We start from the raw sequence: 18,259 nt of genomic DNA, 5'->3' as shown, positions 1-18,259 counted from the left end.
TGGGGGAGCCTAGGGCTCCCCATGGTCCAGGCTGTGGGTCATAGGGCACCCACAGGAAGCTCCCCTGAGCCAGGAGCACCAGCCGGGGCTCCTGGCTCAGGGGAGAGCCCCCCAGTCTCCAGTTTGTGGCCATGAGATAGTGGGGCCAGGATCCTGGGCGTCTCAGGCCGGGCTCACTGGCCAGAGGGCCTTTGGCCTCCACTCTCTGCAGACTGGCCAGAAGCCACATGCAGCCCAGCCCTGCAAAGGCCCAGCACCTGGGCACTCGAGCAGAACAGGGCGGGCTGGGGCCCCCGAGCAACCAGAGCTTACACCTGTCTTGCAACTGGAACTTTCTGTGGAAAACGTGAAAACAGTGGCAAATCTTAATTTGGAAGTTTATCCTGTTCTGGCCTCTTTTCAAATATAGGAAAAATAATTTTTTCTGCAAGTATATCAGAGTAGAAAAGGAAGTCCACTTTCCTTCAGCCCAGTGTGATCAGCTTGAACTCTGCGGGCCAGCCACTCAGGGCCTGTGCATGGGCCCGGGGTCGTGTCTGCTGACCACTCGCTCACTCGCCTTCTAGATAAGGAAGCTACTGGCTTAAACAAACAGGGTGTTCTATCAGACACGTTTCTCTATTTCTAGCTCATCTAAAGTGTTATCCAGCGGCGCCCTTTGCTTTTGAACAAGGCTAAAAAGCACCCTGGGTGCAGAGACGCACGGCCGTCAGGGAGGTTCCTGGCAGAGCACTGCCCTGGGCGGCCTGCACGCAGAACCACCACGCGGCGGGTCCCAGAGTCAGTGAGAAGTGGTCCCCTTCCTTCAGACACGAGCAGGGCTGGCTCTCCAGAGAGGCCACCTTGGGGTCCATGGGGACTCAGTCTGGTTCCATCAAAACAGAACACAGCCAAACTACCTCAAAAGCACTGGTTACAAGATGTATGGACTAGATGGACAAGTCATCAGTCGATTAAGTCTTTCTCTGGATCTTGAGAAATTAGAAACAGGTCATTGGAACATTTCAGAAACAACCATGTGCGTGAAGAGGACACAGCTTGCGGGGGCTGCCTCACCCAGGGGGCTGGCGGGGGGGTCGCCCGCCCTCGGCCGCTCCCCAGCTCCTCGGCGTTGGCGGTCTCAGTCACGCTCCAGGGGGACGGGAAGTCCACTTCACTCCCAGCCATTGTCTTTGATCATGTGAGCGAGCTCGATGATAAACTTTCCTTCTTTATACTTCTGACTGCTTTCAAAGGCGTGCTCCTTGAAGAGAGAGAGAGTTTCAGAATAGAATCCATTTGGTTTTTCAACTTCTTTCTACACCCGGCGAAGAAAGGAAGGATAGGGTCATGTCTCCCGGACATGGCCTGTGTGGTGCTGCCTGGGGACCGGGCGTCGGGTGTGGGGGCTACGGTGACGCTGTGTGTTGATCTGGGACCGGCGGGGCGGTTCAGAAGGGACGGTCAGCACAAACCTCGTTCCTGGGACTCGGGGTCACAAGTGGTGGAGAGAAGCCGGGGTGGGGTGGGGTGTGCTGGTGCAGGGAGCCTGTCTTCCTCACACCCCCCTGCCCCCCCACGATGGGCCCAGGTGGGTCTGGGGTGGGGGCCAAGCACGCCAGGTGGGTCAGCTGTGAGCATGACCACAGGGTCACATCCACAGGCCTCTGCCTGCGCCCGGCCAGTGGTCATCCGTGCAGTGGGCGCAGCCTCCCCGCCCCCCGGCCTGTGGACCCTCCTTGATGGTCGGCACCCATCCTGTTTTCGGCCTGCTGTCTCCATGGTGACTCACGTATTTCCACCCAAGCGTGGTCTTGCAGTTCTCGCAGTAGATGTCGGCCACAGCGTGCAGGCCGGTGAGCAGGACGCGCTCCTCCGCGGGGCCGCAGCCCACGTTCACCCTGTGGGGGGCAGGAGCTGGCACCCTTGCAGGGCCAGGCCCGCTTTTCCACCCGCCGGCTGCTCCTGGGACCCAGGGGTGCCTCCCTGACTCCCCAGCTGTCCCCTGCCCCTCAGAAGAGAAGGCACAATTTCTGGCTTCCCCGCTGAGAACCCAGGATGCCGCAGGTGGTGAGGAGGCACCCAGAGTTTGCTGTCTCTAGGGAAATATAGACCCCAGCCGGGGGCACCCCCCGGCCTCCAAGAGCCGACGCTGCCCCAGCCCTGGGCGGCCCCAGCGGCACAGTACTCACACTGAGTTGAAGAGGTAGGCTCGTCCCTGACTTCCCTGAAAGGACTGCAGAGAAGGAAGAGGTGTGAGAGGGCCGGTCGCCGTCAGAGCTGAGTGATGCGAGCCCTGCCCTGGGGGAGAGCGGAGGGGCCGCCGGGCAGAGCGCCCATGAGCCTGTGCCCAGGACAGCCCATGCCAGCCTCCAGTAGACGGGGCAGTTTCCATGCCTTTCCATGGGAACTACAAGAAAGCCGCGGCCCCTTTCTGGGAGGAAAGCTTGGAGCACGGTCACTCGTTCCAGGACGACCAAGGAGGCAGAACAGGGCATCTGTGCGTCTCCAACCACCGGCCAGTCCCAGCTGCACGGCCATGGGAGCTGGAGGGGACACTAGATGGGGACTCGTCACCCAGGTACAAGGCTCAAGGGACCCAGTGGGCGGACAGACCTCAAAAATAACCAGGAATGCAAACGGGTCAGAACCTTCTGGTTCTTGCCTATCACCCAGGAATGAGCTCCTGGCCCTGGAAGCCAAGCGGCCTGCAGCCCAGGCCTCAGTTTGCAAAGGTGGAGGGTGTGTGTGCAAACCCAGCAGCCAACCCCTGGACCCGCCACGGGGAAGGGTCACAGCCAAGACCACGACTCAGCCGCACACTCACACGACTTCCCACAGCGCCGCCCATGGGGCTGCAGGCAGTCAAGGCCGGCCCGCCTGGGAGGCTCCATGCTCCTCTCCTCTGTGGCCCCTGGTTTCGCGAGCAGACACTTGCCTTGGAGATCAGCTCGTCGTGGTTGGCCAGGTGGGCCCTGCAGTGGACACAGCTGTAGGTTCGGTGGCAGCTTGGCAGATACGCTTGGAAAGTTTTGGACTTGGTCATCTTCACCATCGCGGGGCACTCCTGGCTCAGCTCAGGGCTGGCGTGGGAGGAGCTGCGGCTCTGCTGGGCTCTCCAACAGAACAAACACTGGAAGATGCACGCCAGGGCCGTTGTTGCTCGGAGGGCGTGTGGCTCCGTCCACACCGCTGGGGTGAGAGAAACGCCACCACCTGTCAACACACAGCAGAGGGTCACAGAGAGAGAGCCGCAACAGGACGCGCCTGGTTCAGGACGCCTGCCTTAGAGACGGGGACAGTGCCGTCCGAGACGCTAGAGATCTGCTTCTTTCCTAGTAAATGTACATAAGAAGGCTAGTTCCCGACCACGGCTCGGCCACTCTCCACTTAGTTGGGAGTGGCCGGTGAACTACTTTCACACATAAATAATTTGAGAAAACAGTAGCTCAAATACGTCTTCTGTCCTCTGGCTTCAGGACACGTGGAAGAGACAGCAGCCGACAAAGTTCCCATCTGAGAGACGCCAGGAGCGCTGGGCCCATCCTGCCCCGAGTAATGGAACTGTGGCTCCAAGCACCACGATGCCTATGCATGTGTGGTGGGTCCCGTACTGGTCTCTAGGAAATTACCTATTGATCCAGAAACACACCCTCACACACACAGTCACGTGATTTTTAACAAGGGGGCCAAGACTGTTCCACGTGGAAAGGACAGAGCCTTTCCATCAAATGTGCCAGGAAGACAAGAGAGCGGCCTGTGAAAAGGACGCCGCCACATACAGCAGTGCGCTCAGGGGGCCAGGCCCAGACGTAAACTAGAACTGGGCAACTCTTAGAAGAGAACGTGGGGAACGGTCTGCATGCCGCTGCACTTGGCAGTGACACTGGATCTGACACCAAAAGCGCAGGCGTGTCTGAGGACCCCGGAAGGAGACGCGAAAGCAGACGTGGAGCTGCCAGAACTCAAGGACACAGTGCAGACTGATCTCCAACAGACCCGAGGAGGTAAGTGAAAAGAAGGCCACACCATATTGCATGATAGGCTGCACAACACTGAACAAACGCAGGGATGTCTGAGACGCCGCCAGAAGGGAAGGGAAGGTCACCTTCCAACAGAGCAACTTCCGAGTCCACCAGCAGAAGGTGGAGGCGGTGGGGAGGCACCCCTAAGGCCCGGAAGGGCGACCTTGTTCTCCCGGGAGTCAGCAGTGGCAGTGTTGCCCCGGACCCCAGGACCTGACGTTTGCAGATGAGCAGCTTGACTTCAGCAAAGTGTCACTGGAGGAGATTCAAGGATGTGCTTCAGACAGAAATGAAAGAACCAAGGAAAGCCCACTCAGGTCCCAACTCCAGACTCCCCACGAAGGCAGGGTGCTGAGTGAAGAGGCTACGTGTGCAGGAGGGCAGAGAGCACTGCCTCCCAGAGTGCTGAGATTTGCTTGCGACAGGTGAGCAAGAGAACAGGCGGAGGCATGGTCAGAGCGGTGTCCAAAAGGCAGCTACGTGTGTGGATTAAAGGTACATTCTGGTAAATGAAGGATAAGTGTAATTTCTGATGAAACATCTGTACGAACAAGAAGAGCAGGTGTGTCACTTCCAAACGTGTGCAGGGAGGTGAGGAAGGAGGGAACGTGCTGGGGAAGAGCAAGAAGCCTAACCAAGCGAGATGGAAACCCAGACATTTCCGTGCGCAGGTGGGACGCAAGGGGACTCGTGCTGAGTCGAAGGTTTCAGACTAGACAGAAAACAAACTTTATCTCGATGCTGCTTACAAGACACACACCTTTAATTAAGGCACAGAAAGAACAAGAGAAAGCTGGAACCTGGACGGTAGCAACAAAGACTTGTGGTCACAATTACTTGCCGATGTACGTGATTCACGGAAAGACGTCACAGTAGAGAAATGCAAATCAGAACCACAGCGATAGCACCTCACAGCTGTTGGAATGGCCACCATCAAAAAGACCACAAATAACAAAGGCTGGAGACGGGGTGGGGAGGAGGGAGCCCGACTGTTGCTGGGGGTGCAGACTGGTACAGCCACTGTGGAGAACAGTGTGGAGGGTTCCTAAAACATACTAAAAATACGGCTACCATATAACCTAGCAATCCCACTGCTGGGCGTGTGTCCGGAGAAAACTAATTCAAAAGGATACATGCAGCCCAGCATTCACATCAGCGCTGTTAACAACAGCCAAGGATGGAAGCAGCTGAGTGTCCTCTGACGGAGTGGGTGACCATGATGTGGGGGGTGTCTGTGTGTATATATACACACGTACATACATATATATACGCACACGTCTTTCATGATAATGCCATTGGCAGCAGCGTGAACTGAGCTAGAGACTGTCACATCAAGCAAAGTTAGAAAGACAAATGTAAGATACCACTTATAGGTGGAATCTAAAAATTGATACAAGTGAACTAATTTATAAAATGGAAACCAACTCAGAAAACAGACTCATGGTTCCCAAAGGGGAGAGGTAGGCAGGGGAGGGATACATTAGGAGTACGCACACACACACGACTGCATGTAAAACAGTCGACAAGGACCTACGCCTGCGGCCCAGGGGGCTCCAGCAGACGCTCTCTAATGAGCTACCTGGGAGGAGAGTCAGACACTGCCTGTCACTGCGCACGCCTGAAACGGACACCGCCAACCAAACACAGTGTAGTCAAAGTTAACAAGGAAGGTAAAGTAGTGAATGGGTAGAAAGAGGCATTAAAATAATAGAAAACTATTAAATATGTCCATATTTCCCTTAGATAACAACATTTAACGGAAAAACTTCATTAGATGAAACAGCAGGGAGATAAGTAGCAAGTGTGAATCTTGTTACTTCGTAACAGTCTCAAAATGTGTAAGCCAAAAATTGGAAAAACTTTGAGATAAATTTATAATCAAAATAGGACTAGTGATTGTAGTATATAAACACAGTGTACATAATGGTTTATATATTTTAGTATACTACATATAATTACATAGTATATAAGTATACAATATATGTTCTACTGCAGTTCCCACTAACTGATAGAGCAATACAAATGAGGGCAGATATACTTCATTTTGATGAAGAAACTGGAACTAAAGCACATGTAGCAAACCGTCTGAGGACAGAGACCCCAGCTCAGTTACTGCACACGAACACTCAGAGAACGTGACTGACAGCGCACCTCAACACATCGGGGGCTGAACTCAGCATGTTCTCAGACCACAACACAAACTAGAAGTCAGTAATGAGATGTAGAAAAGTTCTCATGTGCTTAGAATTTAGGAAATATGCTTCTATATACCCATGTGTCTAAGAATAATGGAAATTAGAAAATATTTTGAACAATCAAATGGGCTTCCCTGATAGCTTAGTTGGTAAAGAATCCACCTGCAATGCAGTATTCTTGGGCTTCCCTTGTGGCTCAGCTGGGGAAGAATCCACCTGCAATGTGGGAGACCTGGGTCTGACCCCTGGGTTGGAAAGATCCCCTGGAGAAGGGAAAGGCTACCCACTCCAGTGTTCTGGCCTGGAGAATTCCCTGGACCGGATGTATAGTCCGTGGGTCGCAGAGTCGGACATGACTGAGTGACTCTCACTTTCAAACAAAAATAATTATCAGAACTTAAAGGGGACGCAGACTCTTACAGGATGGATGTCAGAAGACAGGTGGGATCAATGAGCTAAACACCCATCTTTAAAAACGTTGAGAAGTGACAGGAAAACAACCCCAAGAAAACATAAGAAAGGAAAGAAATAGGGAAGAAAACTAAGGAAAGAGAAAAGGGAACACGGATCCCCTGCGGAGGATCAACAAGGCAGAGGCGCTGCTGTCAGCTCAGCCAGCTGCCAGAGACGCACACGGGCGGCGTCTTCCGTGGACAAGACTCACGGGGAACAGGTGCTGCGGTCGGTTTAAGTCAACATAGTTGAAGACGTGAACCACACAGAATAATTCCTGGAAAAAAGTTTAAAAATATGACTCATGAAGAAATAGAAAAGCTGAATAATCCTGTCAACACGAAATCAAGTCACGGGTAAAAATTCTCCTCCTCCAATACACACACTGATAGCAAAGAACTTCCCTGGAGAAGCTGACTGCACCTCCAGAGAGGAGTTGTTCCAACCTGGTGAGACTGCTTTCAGGGAAGAGAAAGAGGAAGCACCTTCCCACCGTTTCATGTGACTTAACCTGACCCCAAACCCCTGCCTGGGGGGTCAGCACTTTCACTGCCGGGGCTCAGGTTCAATCCGTGGTTCGGGAACAGACTCCGCAAGTCCTGCAGCACAGCCAAAGAAGAAAAACAAGAATGGAATTCACTGTTTCTTCCAAGAAACCAAGATGCAAACATCCTGCGTAATACTGACCAAAGGGGGTCCAGCCCTGTGTTACTGGACTCTACAATTAGGGTGACTTTATCACAAGAGTGCAAGATGATTTAACATTAGAAAAATTTACCACTAGTTGTTCTATTTATCTCAATGGATGCCAAAAAAACAAAACAAAGTTTGGAAAAATTTCATATCCATTCACAATTTAAAAAACATTCCGTACAAACTAAGATCGTAAAGAGAACTGTTTCGAGGCATGTACCAAAGAAAGAACCAAAACCACTCTTGGTAAACATCACTCAGTGTTACAAGTTGGAAAGCATGGGGACTAAGCCCGGAGCCTCGACACCGTCGTTCAGCGCTCCCAGGAGCCCCAGCCAGCTCCACGAGGCCAGAGGAGAAGCCTTGAGAGTGAAAACACGCTGGCACGCAGCAGTGTGACAACAAAGGGCCTGTGAGCAGATTCAAGACCCAAACCCCTCGCACACAACTCTGAGGGGCAAAACACAGCCCTACGTCCGTAAGGAAGGCCGAGCACCGGAGAAGTGATGCTTCTGAACCGTGGTGCTGGAGAAGGCTCCGAGGCTCCCTTGGACTGCGAGGAGATCCAACCAGTCCATTCTGAAGGAGATCAGTCCTGGGTGTTCATTGGAGGGACTGATGCTGAAGCTGAAACTCCAATACTTTGGTCACCTGATGCGAAGAGCTGACTCATTGGAAAAGACCCTGATGCTGGGAGGGATTGGGGCAGGAGGAGAAGGGGACGACAGAGGATGAGATGGTTGGATGGCATCACTGACTCGATGGACATGGGTTTGAGCAAGCTCTGGGAGTTGGTGATGGACAGGGGACCTGGTGTGCTGCGGGTCATGAGGTCGCAAAGAGTCGGACATGACTGAGCGACTGAACTGAACATGGGAGCTACAACATGGGCAGGACTGGAGATACTGTGAATATGCATCTTCCTCAAAGTCACTGTTGAATACAGTTCAAGTCACAATATAGAAAGCACTACACACAGTATAGGAAGTGTGTGTCCCCACCTGCAAGCGCAGATGAGCCGGGAGCCAGCAGGACAGACCGGGTCCGAGTGTCTGCGGGGCCGGGGGGCTTTCCTGACCCTCTCGGGGCCCCTGGCCGGGTCTGAAAAGGAAGCAGTAACTGGACCGGGAAGCATTTATACCTCTTGGACCAGGACTCGGTCGGTTTGAGAAGAACTAACGGGGCTGGAAGGGTTTGGGCGGGGGTGGTCCAGGAGGAGGACCACCCCCACTGGTCCCCCGATCAGGCCCGGGCTCTCCACGCCTCCTGCTCTCTTAGGCTCTCCCAGCTCACAGTGCCTGGGAAGCCGCAAGCCACACTGGGTGGTGTGTCCTTGGGGTGGGGGGCCGGCTGGGGGGGGCACCCCAGCCTCAAGCAGGAAGTTTCCCAGACCCCAAATCCATCTCCGTGTCTTAACCCGAGTCTTCTCTGTATTTAAAGGAGCCTTAAATGTGGGACCTTCTCTTTTAGCCCTGGTAACTCAACTTCAGAGCCCTGGGCCCCTTTCGAGGCAGAAGCACGACCCGATGATCTGGGCAGAGACCGCCAGATGGCCTTCACCAAGCCCCACCTTTAAACAGGCGACTGCGAGGCGGCCCACTCGTCTTCTGCCTGGAGAATCCCAAGGACAGAGGGGCCTGGTGGGCTGCAGTTCATGGGGTCGCACAGAGTCAGACACGACTGAGCGGCTTTCACTTTTCACTCTTAGAACGGGGACACCCCTCATTTCTAACTGAGTGACCTCTAACAGGACAGGGCCGTTTAAACAGCATCTTGGGGATTTCCCTGGTGTCCCAGGGGTTAGGACTCGGCACCTCCACGGCAGGCGCGAGGGTTTCATCCCTGGAGGGGGAGCGAAGACCCTGCACGCCGTACAGCCAAGAAAACAGTGACAGCTTGCCAAGGCTTTTCTGTTTCTTTGAGTTTCTCTGGGTGCAGATGGCCTCCCACACACTGCCAGGCCCCTGGAGGCCCCTTCCCCCGGAGTGCCGGGCCCGGTCCATTCTCGGTGCCCACGGTCACCCTTCAAAGGCCGGTGTGCCTCCGGCCCGCGCATTCTGCTATCGGTCCTGCCCTCCCCCCTCACTGCCCCCGGGGGGGCCCAGCAGAGCAGGGGCCTGGCCTGGACCTTGCTCACAGAGAAGTGTGTTGTGATTTCGGGCTGGACGTCCCCGGAGCCAAGTTCTCCAGCCACCAGTACAGTGTGCTCTTCCAGGAGACCTGCTGACAGGTCAGGACCCATCTTAGCACCTGAAGGGCAAACGCACCTCCGGCCTCACTGCTGTGGCCGCCGTGTCCCTGGGTTTGGGGAGCAGCCATCATCCCCCCAAGATGCTAGTGTGGGGTAGGTTTTTAGAGCAAAAACAACATTCTGGATTCCAGAAGTTTTCCTCCTAAAAAAGGCATGGATATTTATTTTGAGAACATGAATCAGGCCCATGTCCATATGGTGCTTCACCATTCCAAAGACAAGCCTGAGCAGCAGAACCCGAATCGAGCAGCTGACTCCCGGGAGGGCGTGGGCTCCGGCCCCTCTGGCCCGCCCCGGTTCCTGAGTCCTCCCCGAGTCCTGCCGGCCCCACCCTGCCGCCTGCGTGCTGAGCAGTGCTGGCGCGGAGCCTTTCTTTTCTAAGAGCCTCTGATACACTGTTTTAATTTCTCCCCCTAGTAACTAAGTGTCCTCGGGTGCCTCCTAGCAGAGGTCGCCCACTTCCTGCTCAGAAGGGAAGACATAGGCAGGGCTGGCCTCGCTTCAGCTCCAAGAGGCAGGAAGGACGCTGGGACCCTTACCCAATTTAGGAACCTCATGCTCGGTAAAACATCAAGCACCTCTTTTGTAAAGGAAGGGATAGGAAAAACCAGAGACACAGAGAGGAGTCTGAACAGGGCTGGTGCTCAGCAGAGGGTGTGCAGCTGAGGGGCGGGGCGGGGACTCGGTTGGACCAAGACTGAGCCAAGCCAGAGGAGGGGCGGCTGGGGGGCCTCAAGCCAAACTGGTGCCCGACCTGTAAAATGGGCCCAGGCGCCCCGAGAATCGCTCCAGGAGTCGGTAGCCTGCGTGGTGGCCACGGGCTGTGTCCACGCCTAACAGTGCTCATAGGGACCCCTGGGCCTGAGCCCTCCTGGGAGCGGACGTGGCCTGACTCCATGGCCAGTGACGGGCCTTCAGCAGAGCCAGCAGCCAGCTGGACCAAATCCTCCACACTGTGCTCCCTGGAGCCTCAGCCTCCAGGGACCTGGCGTCCAGAGCTTCCTCCGTCCTCCCCTCTCCCCCCTCTCCTGCAGGTTTTGCTGATCAGCCAATCTAACCACTTTCTAAAAAGTTAAAACCAAACAACTCTGGAGTAAAATGTCAGAGATGAGGAGGAGGACTTACACTGATTCTTCATATTTGAAATTACGTTCCACTCATCAGTTTTCCGGGAGGAAAAGAGACTCTGTGGCAGGTCCTTGTCTGTACCCACCTCACCCCACCCCCAAGGATCCTGGTGGGCCCTGACCAAGGCAGGAAGGGATCAAAGGCTCTCTACGTAAAGAGCTCTATAAAGGTAGGTACTTTTATCAGTGTTCAGCTTTGGCAGTCTCACCGTGGCCACGCCGGGTGACAGCATGGGCGCAGCGGCTGGGGCGCAGGTTGGGGCGATTCGACTACCTTTGCAACTCTTGTGTAAACATAAAGTTGTTCCAAAATAAGAAGCTGATTTCAACTCAGGAAGACTCAAACAGATGGGGAATCAAGATCACTCTGTGCCCAGGTGCTACGTTGTTACAGCCCTGCTAAGAGGGGGCTGCTCCTGGGCCTGGCTAAGGCTCCCAGCACGGAGAAGACACCTGGCCCCTAAGATACAAGCGGGAGGCCCGAGCTGGCCTGCGTCAGACCAGAGGCCCGGGCAGGGTCGCAACGCTTAACACCGGGAATGGGCCAGCTACTGCCCGGGGCGGGGCTCGGCCGGCGTGTCCACCTCCGGGGAGCAGAGAGAGGCCGCAGGGACCCGAAGAGCGGAGGAGCCGCTTCTGAGAGCCATCCCCGGAGGGGGAAAGAACATTCTCGGCGCAGAACAACAGGTTGAGGTGTGTGTACGCTTCCACAGAAAGAAGGCACGCAGCGGCTCAGAAAAAGCCGGGGGTGGGGATGCCGCGGTCCACCTACCACGGAACCGGGCCCAGTCCCACCCAGAACGGGCCAGACCGGGACTCGGCGCCGCCCGGGGGTCGGGGCTTGGGCAGTGCGCCCCGAAGCCCGGCGGGCGCCGCACGGGCGCGATTCATTTCGGCCTCGCCCTGCACGAGAGCCCTTCGGTGCAAACGCGGGGGCCTCTTTTGTCCCCGCCGCCCCCCGCCTCAGGCGCGACCCTGCCTCGGGGGAGAAGCCTGTTACCCCACGGGCGGGCGGCTGCGCCCGCACCTTCTCCGCGGCGGGGCGGGGTCGGAGGCGGCGCGCCCGCACCAACTCCCTGGCCGCGCCGAGCCCGGCGGCCCCCGCCCGCGGCCGACGCCGCTCGTCCCCCAGGGCCCGCCCTACTCACGGCCGCCCACCGCTCCGCGCCCCGGCCCGCAGCGCCCATCGGCCCGGCCTCGCTCAGCGCGGGCGCGGTTCTCCGGCGGCCCCGGCGCGGCCCGGGACGCGCTGCGGCCGTTGGCGCCCCGGCCCCGCGCGAGGCATCCCCGCCACCGCCCGCGGGCCGCCTGCCCTTTGTTTTGGAGCCGCGGTCCGCCGCGCCGCCGTTAACGGCCTCGGAGAGCGGCACCCTCCAATCAGCGCGCGCCCCCGCCCCGGGCCCGCCCCGCGCCCGGCCCGGAGCACCGCCCGCTGCCCGTCGGCCGGGCGGGGCGGGGCGCACGTGCGGCGGCGCGCGCCGCACGCCCATTGGCCGGCCCAGCCAGCGCGGCCTCGGAGCCAGCCAGTGAGGACCTAGGAGCGCGGGGGCGGGCCCGTCGAGGGCGGGGCGGGGCCGGCTCCAGGAGGAGCGCGGCGCGCAGGCGCGGGTTCACCGGGACTGGAAGCTGGGCCCGCAGGCGTCTCTGGCGGTAGGAGCCAGGCGCTGGGCGCCCTGCGTCCTCCCTTTCTCCCCGGGATGCATGCGCAGGTTGGCCCAGGGCACGCCGGCTCATAGCGCCGGGGGCCGGCGGAGGGGGCGCGAGCCGGGCGACCTGGTCGGACCCACTCGGAGACCTCGTCCCCCGGTGGGTCCTCAGCGTCGCCTCCCTGCCCCACTCCAGGCATCCCGGGAACTGCTGACTTGAGCGCCTCGATGTAGACGTTACCCTACGGGAAGTCCCGCACAGCCCGCCGCCGACCCGCGGCCGCATTCCGTCCTCCAGGCTTCCCCAGAGGTTACTGTGTGGATCCCAGGGCCCTTCTCCCTAGACTGGTGTTGAAATCCCATCAGCACCACCCGCATGGTTGAGGTCACAGCATAAAATCCCTTTCTATACAAAGTATTGTGAAATCAACTGGGCCTTAGGAAGCACCACTGTGAACAAAGCTAGTGGAGGTGATGGAATTCCAGTTGAGCTCTTTTCAAATCCTAAAAGATGGTGCTGTGAAAGTGTTGCACTCATGCTAGCAGATTTGGAAAACTGAGCAGTGGCCACAGGACTGGAAAAGGTCAGTTTTCATTCCAATTCCAAAGAAAGGCGATGCCAAAGAATGTTCAAACTGCCGCACAATTGCACTCATCTCACATGCTAGTAAAGTAATGCTCAAAATTCTCCAAGCCAGGCTTCAGCAATATGTGAACTGTGAACTTCCAGATGTTCAAGCTGGATTTAGAAGAGGCAGAGGAGCCAGAGATCAAATTGCCAACATCTACTGGATCATCGAAAAATTAAAGAGAGTTCCAGAAAAACATCTACTTCTGCTTTATTGACTATACCAAAGCCTTTGACTGTGTGGATCACAACTGGAAAATTCTTACAGAGATGGGAATTACCAGACCATCTGACCTGCCTCCTGAGAAACCTGTATGCAGGTCAAGAAGCAACAGTTAGAACCAGACATGGAACAACAGACTGGTTCCAAATCGGGAAAGGGGTAAGTCAAGGCTGTATATTGTCACCCTGCCTTTTTAACTTATATGCAGAGTACATCATGTGAAATGCCAGGCTGGATGAAGCACAAGCTGGAATCAGGATTGCTGGGAGAAATATCAATAACCTCAGATATATAGATGACACCATCCTTATGGCAGAAAGTGAAGAGGAACTAAAAAGCCTCTTGATGCAGGTGAAAAAGGAGAGTGAAAAAGCTGACTTAAAACTCAACATTAAAAAAACAAAGATCGTGGCATCTGGTCCCATCATTTCATGGCAAATAGATGGGGAAACAATGGAAACAGTGACAGACTATTTTCTTGGGCTCCGAAATGGCTACAGATGATAGCTGCAGTCATGAAATTAAAAGACGCTTGCTTTTTGGAAGAAAAACTATGACAAACCTAAACAGCATATTAAAAAGCACAGATATTACTTTGCCGACAAAGATCCGTATAGTCAAAGCTCTGGTCTTTCCAGTAGTCATGTATGGATGTGAGAGTTGGACCTTAAAGAGGGCTAAGTGCCGAAGAATTGATGCTTTCAAGTTGTGCTGGAGAAGACTCTTGAGAGCCCCTTGGACAGCAAAGAGATCAAACCAGTCAATCTTAAAGGAAATCCATCCTGAATATTCATTGGAAGGACTGATGCTAAAGCTGAAGCTCCAATACTTTGTGAAGAGCCTGATCAAAGGAATCTTGAAAATTCACAAGAAACCCCTTTGGAAATGGAAGGAGATCTGAAAAGCTTACTAGCTCATGAAAAGATGCGAGAACCATCTTCAGGACACTTTGCACTGGGGTCTGTCGAAGCAGGGAGCAGGGCTTCCTGATGGGAAGAGCTGACTCCTTGGAAAAGACCCTGATGCTGGGAAAGATTGACGGTGGGAGGAGAAGGGGACGACAGAAGTTGAGGTGGTTGGATGCATCACAGCTCGATGGACATGAGCTTGAGTAGACTCCAGGAGAGAGAGGACAGGGAGGCCTGGTGTGCTGCAGTCCACAGGGTCGCAAAGAGCTGGACGCCGAGTGACCGAACAGCCGCATGGCACGCCTGGCGGGAGCTGCTGGCGCCCCTGGTCTGTTCCCTTGCCGAGATGTGTCCACAAGGCTCCCACCGGTGGTGGAGCACATTCACCCGGCCCCGTGCCCTGTCCCTGCCTCCACAGACCCCAGTGCAAAGTGTCCTGAAAACGGTTCTCGCGTGTTTTCATGAGCTAGTAGATGTTTCAGGTCTCCTTCCAGTGGAAGGAGTTTCTTGTGAATTTTCAAGGTTCTGTGTCTGAAATATTAGGCTATGGGCGTTTTCACTATTGCCAGTCCTCTTCTCAGCCAGTCTTCTGTTGAAAAAAAGAAAAACCCTATTTTGATGTGAGCCAAAGTTAATATAATTTTGTATCCTTTTTCTTTTAGGTCACTGCAGTTGTTTGTTTGTTTTTTCCCATTGCAGGTTTTTTTTTTAATAGATATTTTACCGGCTCCTCAATATTAAACTTAACAAATATCCAACTATGAGGGGTGGTTGGGTCCCTTCATTAGTTCTGCACCATTTCTTCAGACCTTTTCATTCCTTGAAAAATTTAGCACCAGATCCACTGTTTGTCTCTGCATTTTACTTCCTGGCTTCCTCCTTGAGACATACCTTTCCTTAGAATCGAAGTGAGAGCTGCGTGTGCGTGAGTCACGGCCGGTCCACGGCGCCCTGGCGTGTCAGCTCGCTGGCCCTTCTGCAAGGGCCTTGTCCTCTGTGCAGCCGTGGACATGGACCCCCTTGCTGGCCACTGACCCAGCGCCTTTCACATGTTTTTACCTAGGACCACACTACAATTTACACTTTATGGGTACAGAGTTTCTGCTGGGGATGAAAAACCGAGGGGATAGTTGCACAAGACTGTGAATGCACTTAACACCGCAGAATTACAACACTTGAGGATGGTTAAAATGGCAAATGTTACGTTACTGTACTTTACTACAGTAAAAAAAAAAATTGTACAAAACACATTCTACACCGTGGTCCAGCACCCACACGCCCAGGATGACTCTCAGGATGCAATCTGCACTCTTGTGCAAGGCCCTGATATTTTCCATCCTTATTTTTCTTAACCACAGTGCCCACGTGACTGCGTGGTTTCCCGAGCCTGCCATCTGCCACGGCCCGCTCCCTGCCTGGTGACCACCCGCCAACCCTGGATGGCGGGCAGCCTGCCCTGCTCCGGCCCCTCTCCTGCCCCACCACGGCCACTGTCACCGCCTCCCGGGGGTCCCGCACCTACCCGCCCTCAGCCGCCTCCTCACGCCGTACCATGGGTGGATGGGCCGCTGGGCTCCGGGCGGTGCAGTCGCCTGGGGCCCTGGCCCTGCCGCCCCGCCGCCTGTGCCTGTCCAGGCCCCCTTCCCGGACGGTGCTCCTCCTCGTCCCTGTCCCGTCCTGCTCTCAGCCCACTCCCTGTCCGCCCCCCACCCGTCCATGTGTGCCCGCCTGTGCACTCGTCCTGTCTGCTGCGTCATCATGGCCTCGTCGCTGGGTGGGCCCACGGTTATCCCCCCCATTACTATCGGCACACGTCCCCCAAACCCTGAAGAGCAGGCGGCTTCTCCCACTCCGAGGTTCCCAGCCCCCTGCCCCCCTCGCCAGACCTGGCTCGGGGCTCAGCCTTGTCTGAATGGACGGTCACCTTCCTGAACACGTTCTCACTTGGGCCCAGGCTCCAGCCTCCCCCACTCTGGCCTGGTGTCCCCGGCTCCCCCACCCTCCTGAGGCTGAGACGACTTCCGGCCCCCCCAGCCAAGCAGTCCAGGCTCCCGTCCACGTGTCCCCCCCTTGAAGTCCACGAGACCTCCAGCTCTGCAGACCCTCCATCAAGCTGCCGCCTCCCCCACCTCAACAGAAGCTGCCTCTGTCGCAGCGCCACCCGGGCCCAGGGCTCCCCTCTCGCGCCTGCCTCACGGCCCGGCCTCGTGGCCTCGGGCTCAGGCTGCGCCTCCTCGACTCTGTTCTCTGCAGACCGATGCTTTGAGGACCCCCCCAGATCAGCCGCCTCTGGAAGCCGCCAGGAGCACTCCGCCTCGCTCTGACCGAAAGCCAGAGTTCCTGCAGCCGCTGACCCCTGGCTCCCCGAGCTTCCTGCTTCAGCCCCGGGAGCCCAGAAGCAGCTGGGCCTCGGGACGGAGCGTCTGACGCCCGCTGCGGGCTCGGGGTCTGCAGGATGATGACCCTCCGGTTGGCCAGTCTCCTGGAAGTGGTCACAGTGTAAGAGGCTCGGTCAGGTGGGGGTTCACAGGCTGAGCTCTGTCCAGATGTGGGTGCGTGGAGAGGGGGTCTTTAGCAGAGAGTAGATTGAAAGGGGACTTTAGGGGGTCGGCTCTCACGCAGTCTGACCGACGTCCTTCACGAGGAGGACATGGAGACACAGAGGTGATACACAGGGTCACGGAAGACGATGGCCACCCACAAGCCAAGGAACGGCCTCAGGAGGACCCAAGCCAGCCGACACCTCGGCCTTGCACTCCCAGCCTCCAGGCCTCCACACCTGAACCTACTGCTGAAGCCGCCTGGCCTGCAGGGCTTTGGTAGGCGGGCACGGCAGGCAAACAGCCTGGGCTTTGGGGACAGAGACCACGAGCCATCCTCCAGAAGGCCCCGCTGGTGCCCAAGACCCCCGGCTGGCCTGACAGCAGCCTGCGGGGGTCTTGGAGGCTGGCACCCTCGGCCAGGCGAGGGATGAAGGCCTGCTGTGGCGACTCCGGGTCTACAATCTGAGCAGCTGATGGCTTCCCGGGTGACAGTCAAGCCCATTAGAAGTAGCTGCTGTCGGCATAGCAACCACAAGCCATCTCACGTACTTTCCAGATTAAAAAAGCTCCCTGCTTCAGGACTGAGGGGAGAAAGATGTAAAAGCAGAGATGAAACTGAGTTCCCGACGGGAGCGGTTGCCATGGTGCCCTGCTGGCCTTGGAGCGTCAGCTGCCACGGGGGTCCCGCCCTTCTTGGTGCAGATGAGGGTCTGAGAGGCAGTGAAGCCCAGCCCCCCACAGTGCGGGAGGGATATCGCGGCTGTGCTTTAACTAGACAGGGGAGTGAATAATGAGAATTCGTATTTTGAGAATAACTACACGGCCAATATACAGAGCTGCTCAAAATCTTAACTCTCTGGCTGAGGATGTGTTTAAAACGTTTGCTGAAGTGCAGTATGTCTGAGGTGGGGTCTAAGGTCCCACGTCTGAATGTTGGATTGTGGGAAAAGACACGTACCATCCCGTCTGCCATCTTATCCCAGAGACACTGCGTCTGAACCGGCTGCGGGGGACCGCGGTGCGGCTGTTCCAGGGTCTGTATGTTGTGCATCAGGCCTTATCAGAGCCTTTCTTTGTGCCAGAGTCTGAGGGAGGAGGCAGCTGGACCTGAATGAGCAAGGCATGCGGCTGCCATGCGGGAACATCCCGGCAAGGGGACGAAAGAAGAGGTGACGTGGCTCCAGGGCACTGGGCGGGGTGCCCCCGGAGTCCCGGTGCGGCTGGGCTTTGCCTGTCACGGGGGGTGGGGGCCTGGGGGCGGGCTCGGTGGAGGAGCGTGGCGGAGGTGGGTGAGGTCACGCCGCCGCTGCCGCTGCCGCTGCCGCTGCCACGTGCTGAATTGCTGCGGTCTTTCCCTACTGACCTTCTGCTCTTACAGGTCACGCTGCCAGGGGACTTCCCTGGCGGTCCAGCGGTTAACAGTCTGTGCTGCCACCGGGGTGGGTTCGACCCCTGGTCAGGGAACTAAGATCCCACGTGCCATGCAGTGCGTGCGGCCAGAAGTCAAAAAAGCTAAACGAACCGACAAACCACAATGCTGGGCAAACACCTCTGTCCATGGGGCTCTTCGCCCTAGAATTACTGTCTG

General features: G+C 56.4%; 1 protein-coding gene across 2 annotated transcripts; it reads right to left on the bottom strand.

The window, feature by feature from the left end:
• Positions 1-945: 945 nt before the first annotated feature.
• YPEL1 (yippee like 1) lies at positions 946-12,089 on the bottom strand. Of its 2 annotated transcripts, XM_070475713.1 has the most exons (6): positions 11,872-12,089; positions 8,347-8,446; positions 2,918-3,195; positions 2,172-2,215; positions 1,772-1,880; positions 946-1,243 (listed from the first exon to the last, which is right to left on the bottom strand). In XM_070475713.1, the coding sequence occupies exons 1-6, from the start codon at positions 11,908-11,910 to the stop codon at positions 1,154-1,156; spliced, it is 660 nt and encodes a 219-aa protein (XP_070331814.1). In that variant the 5' UTR covers positions 11,911-12,089; the 3' UTR covers positions 946-1,153. The 2 variants fall into 2 exon arrangements, with proteins under 2 accessions (XP_070331814.1, XP_070331815.1); XM_070475714.1 differs by lacking the exon at positions 8,347-8,446 and having other exon boundaries at positions 11,872-12,053.
• Positions 12,090-18,259: the final 6,170 nt, after the last annotated feature.

This window comes from Odocoileus virginianus, chromosome 12 (assembly GCF_023699985.2).
Source record: "Odocoileus virginianus isolate 20LAN1187 ecotype Illinois chromosome 12, Ovbor_1.2, whole genome shotgun sequence".
NCBI lineage: Eukaryota > Metazoa > Chordata > Mammalia > Artiodactyla > Cervidae > Odocoileus > Odocoileus virginianus.
The sequence above is the reverse complement of the archived record's forward strand: the minus strand, read 5'-3'. Positions and strand labels throughout refer to the sequence as shown.

Coding starts and splice junctions, on each gene's coding strand:
- YPEL1 (XM_070475713.1), bottom strand. CDS start 11,910: ATGGGCGCTGCGGGCCGGGGCGCGGAGCGGTGGGCGGCC. Junction 1,881..2,171: donor GCCTACCTCTTCAACTCAGT/GTGAGTACTGTG, acceptor TGCCCCCCACAG/GGTGAACGTGGGCTGCGGCC. Junction 1,244..1,771: donor CCACGCTTGGGTGGAAATAC/GTGAGTCACCAT, acceptor TCTCTCTTCAAG/GAGCACGCCTTTGAAAGCAG.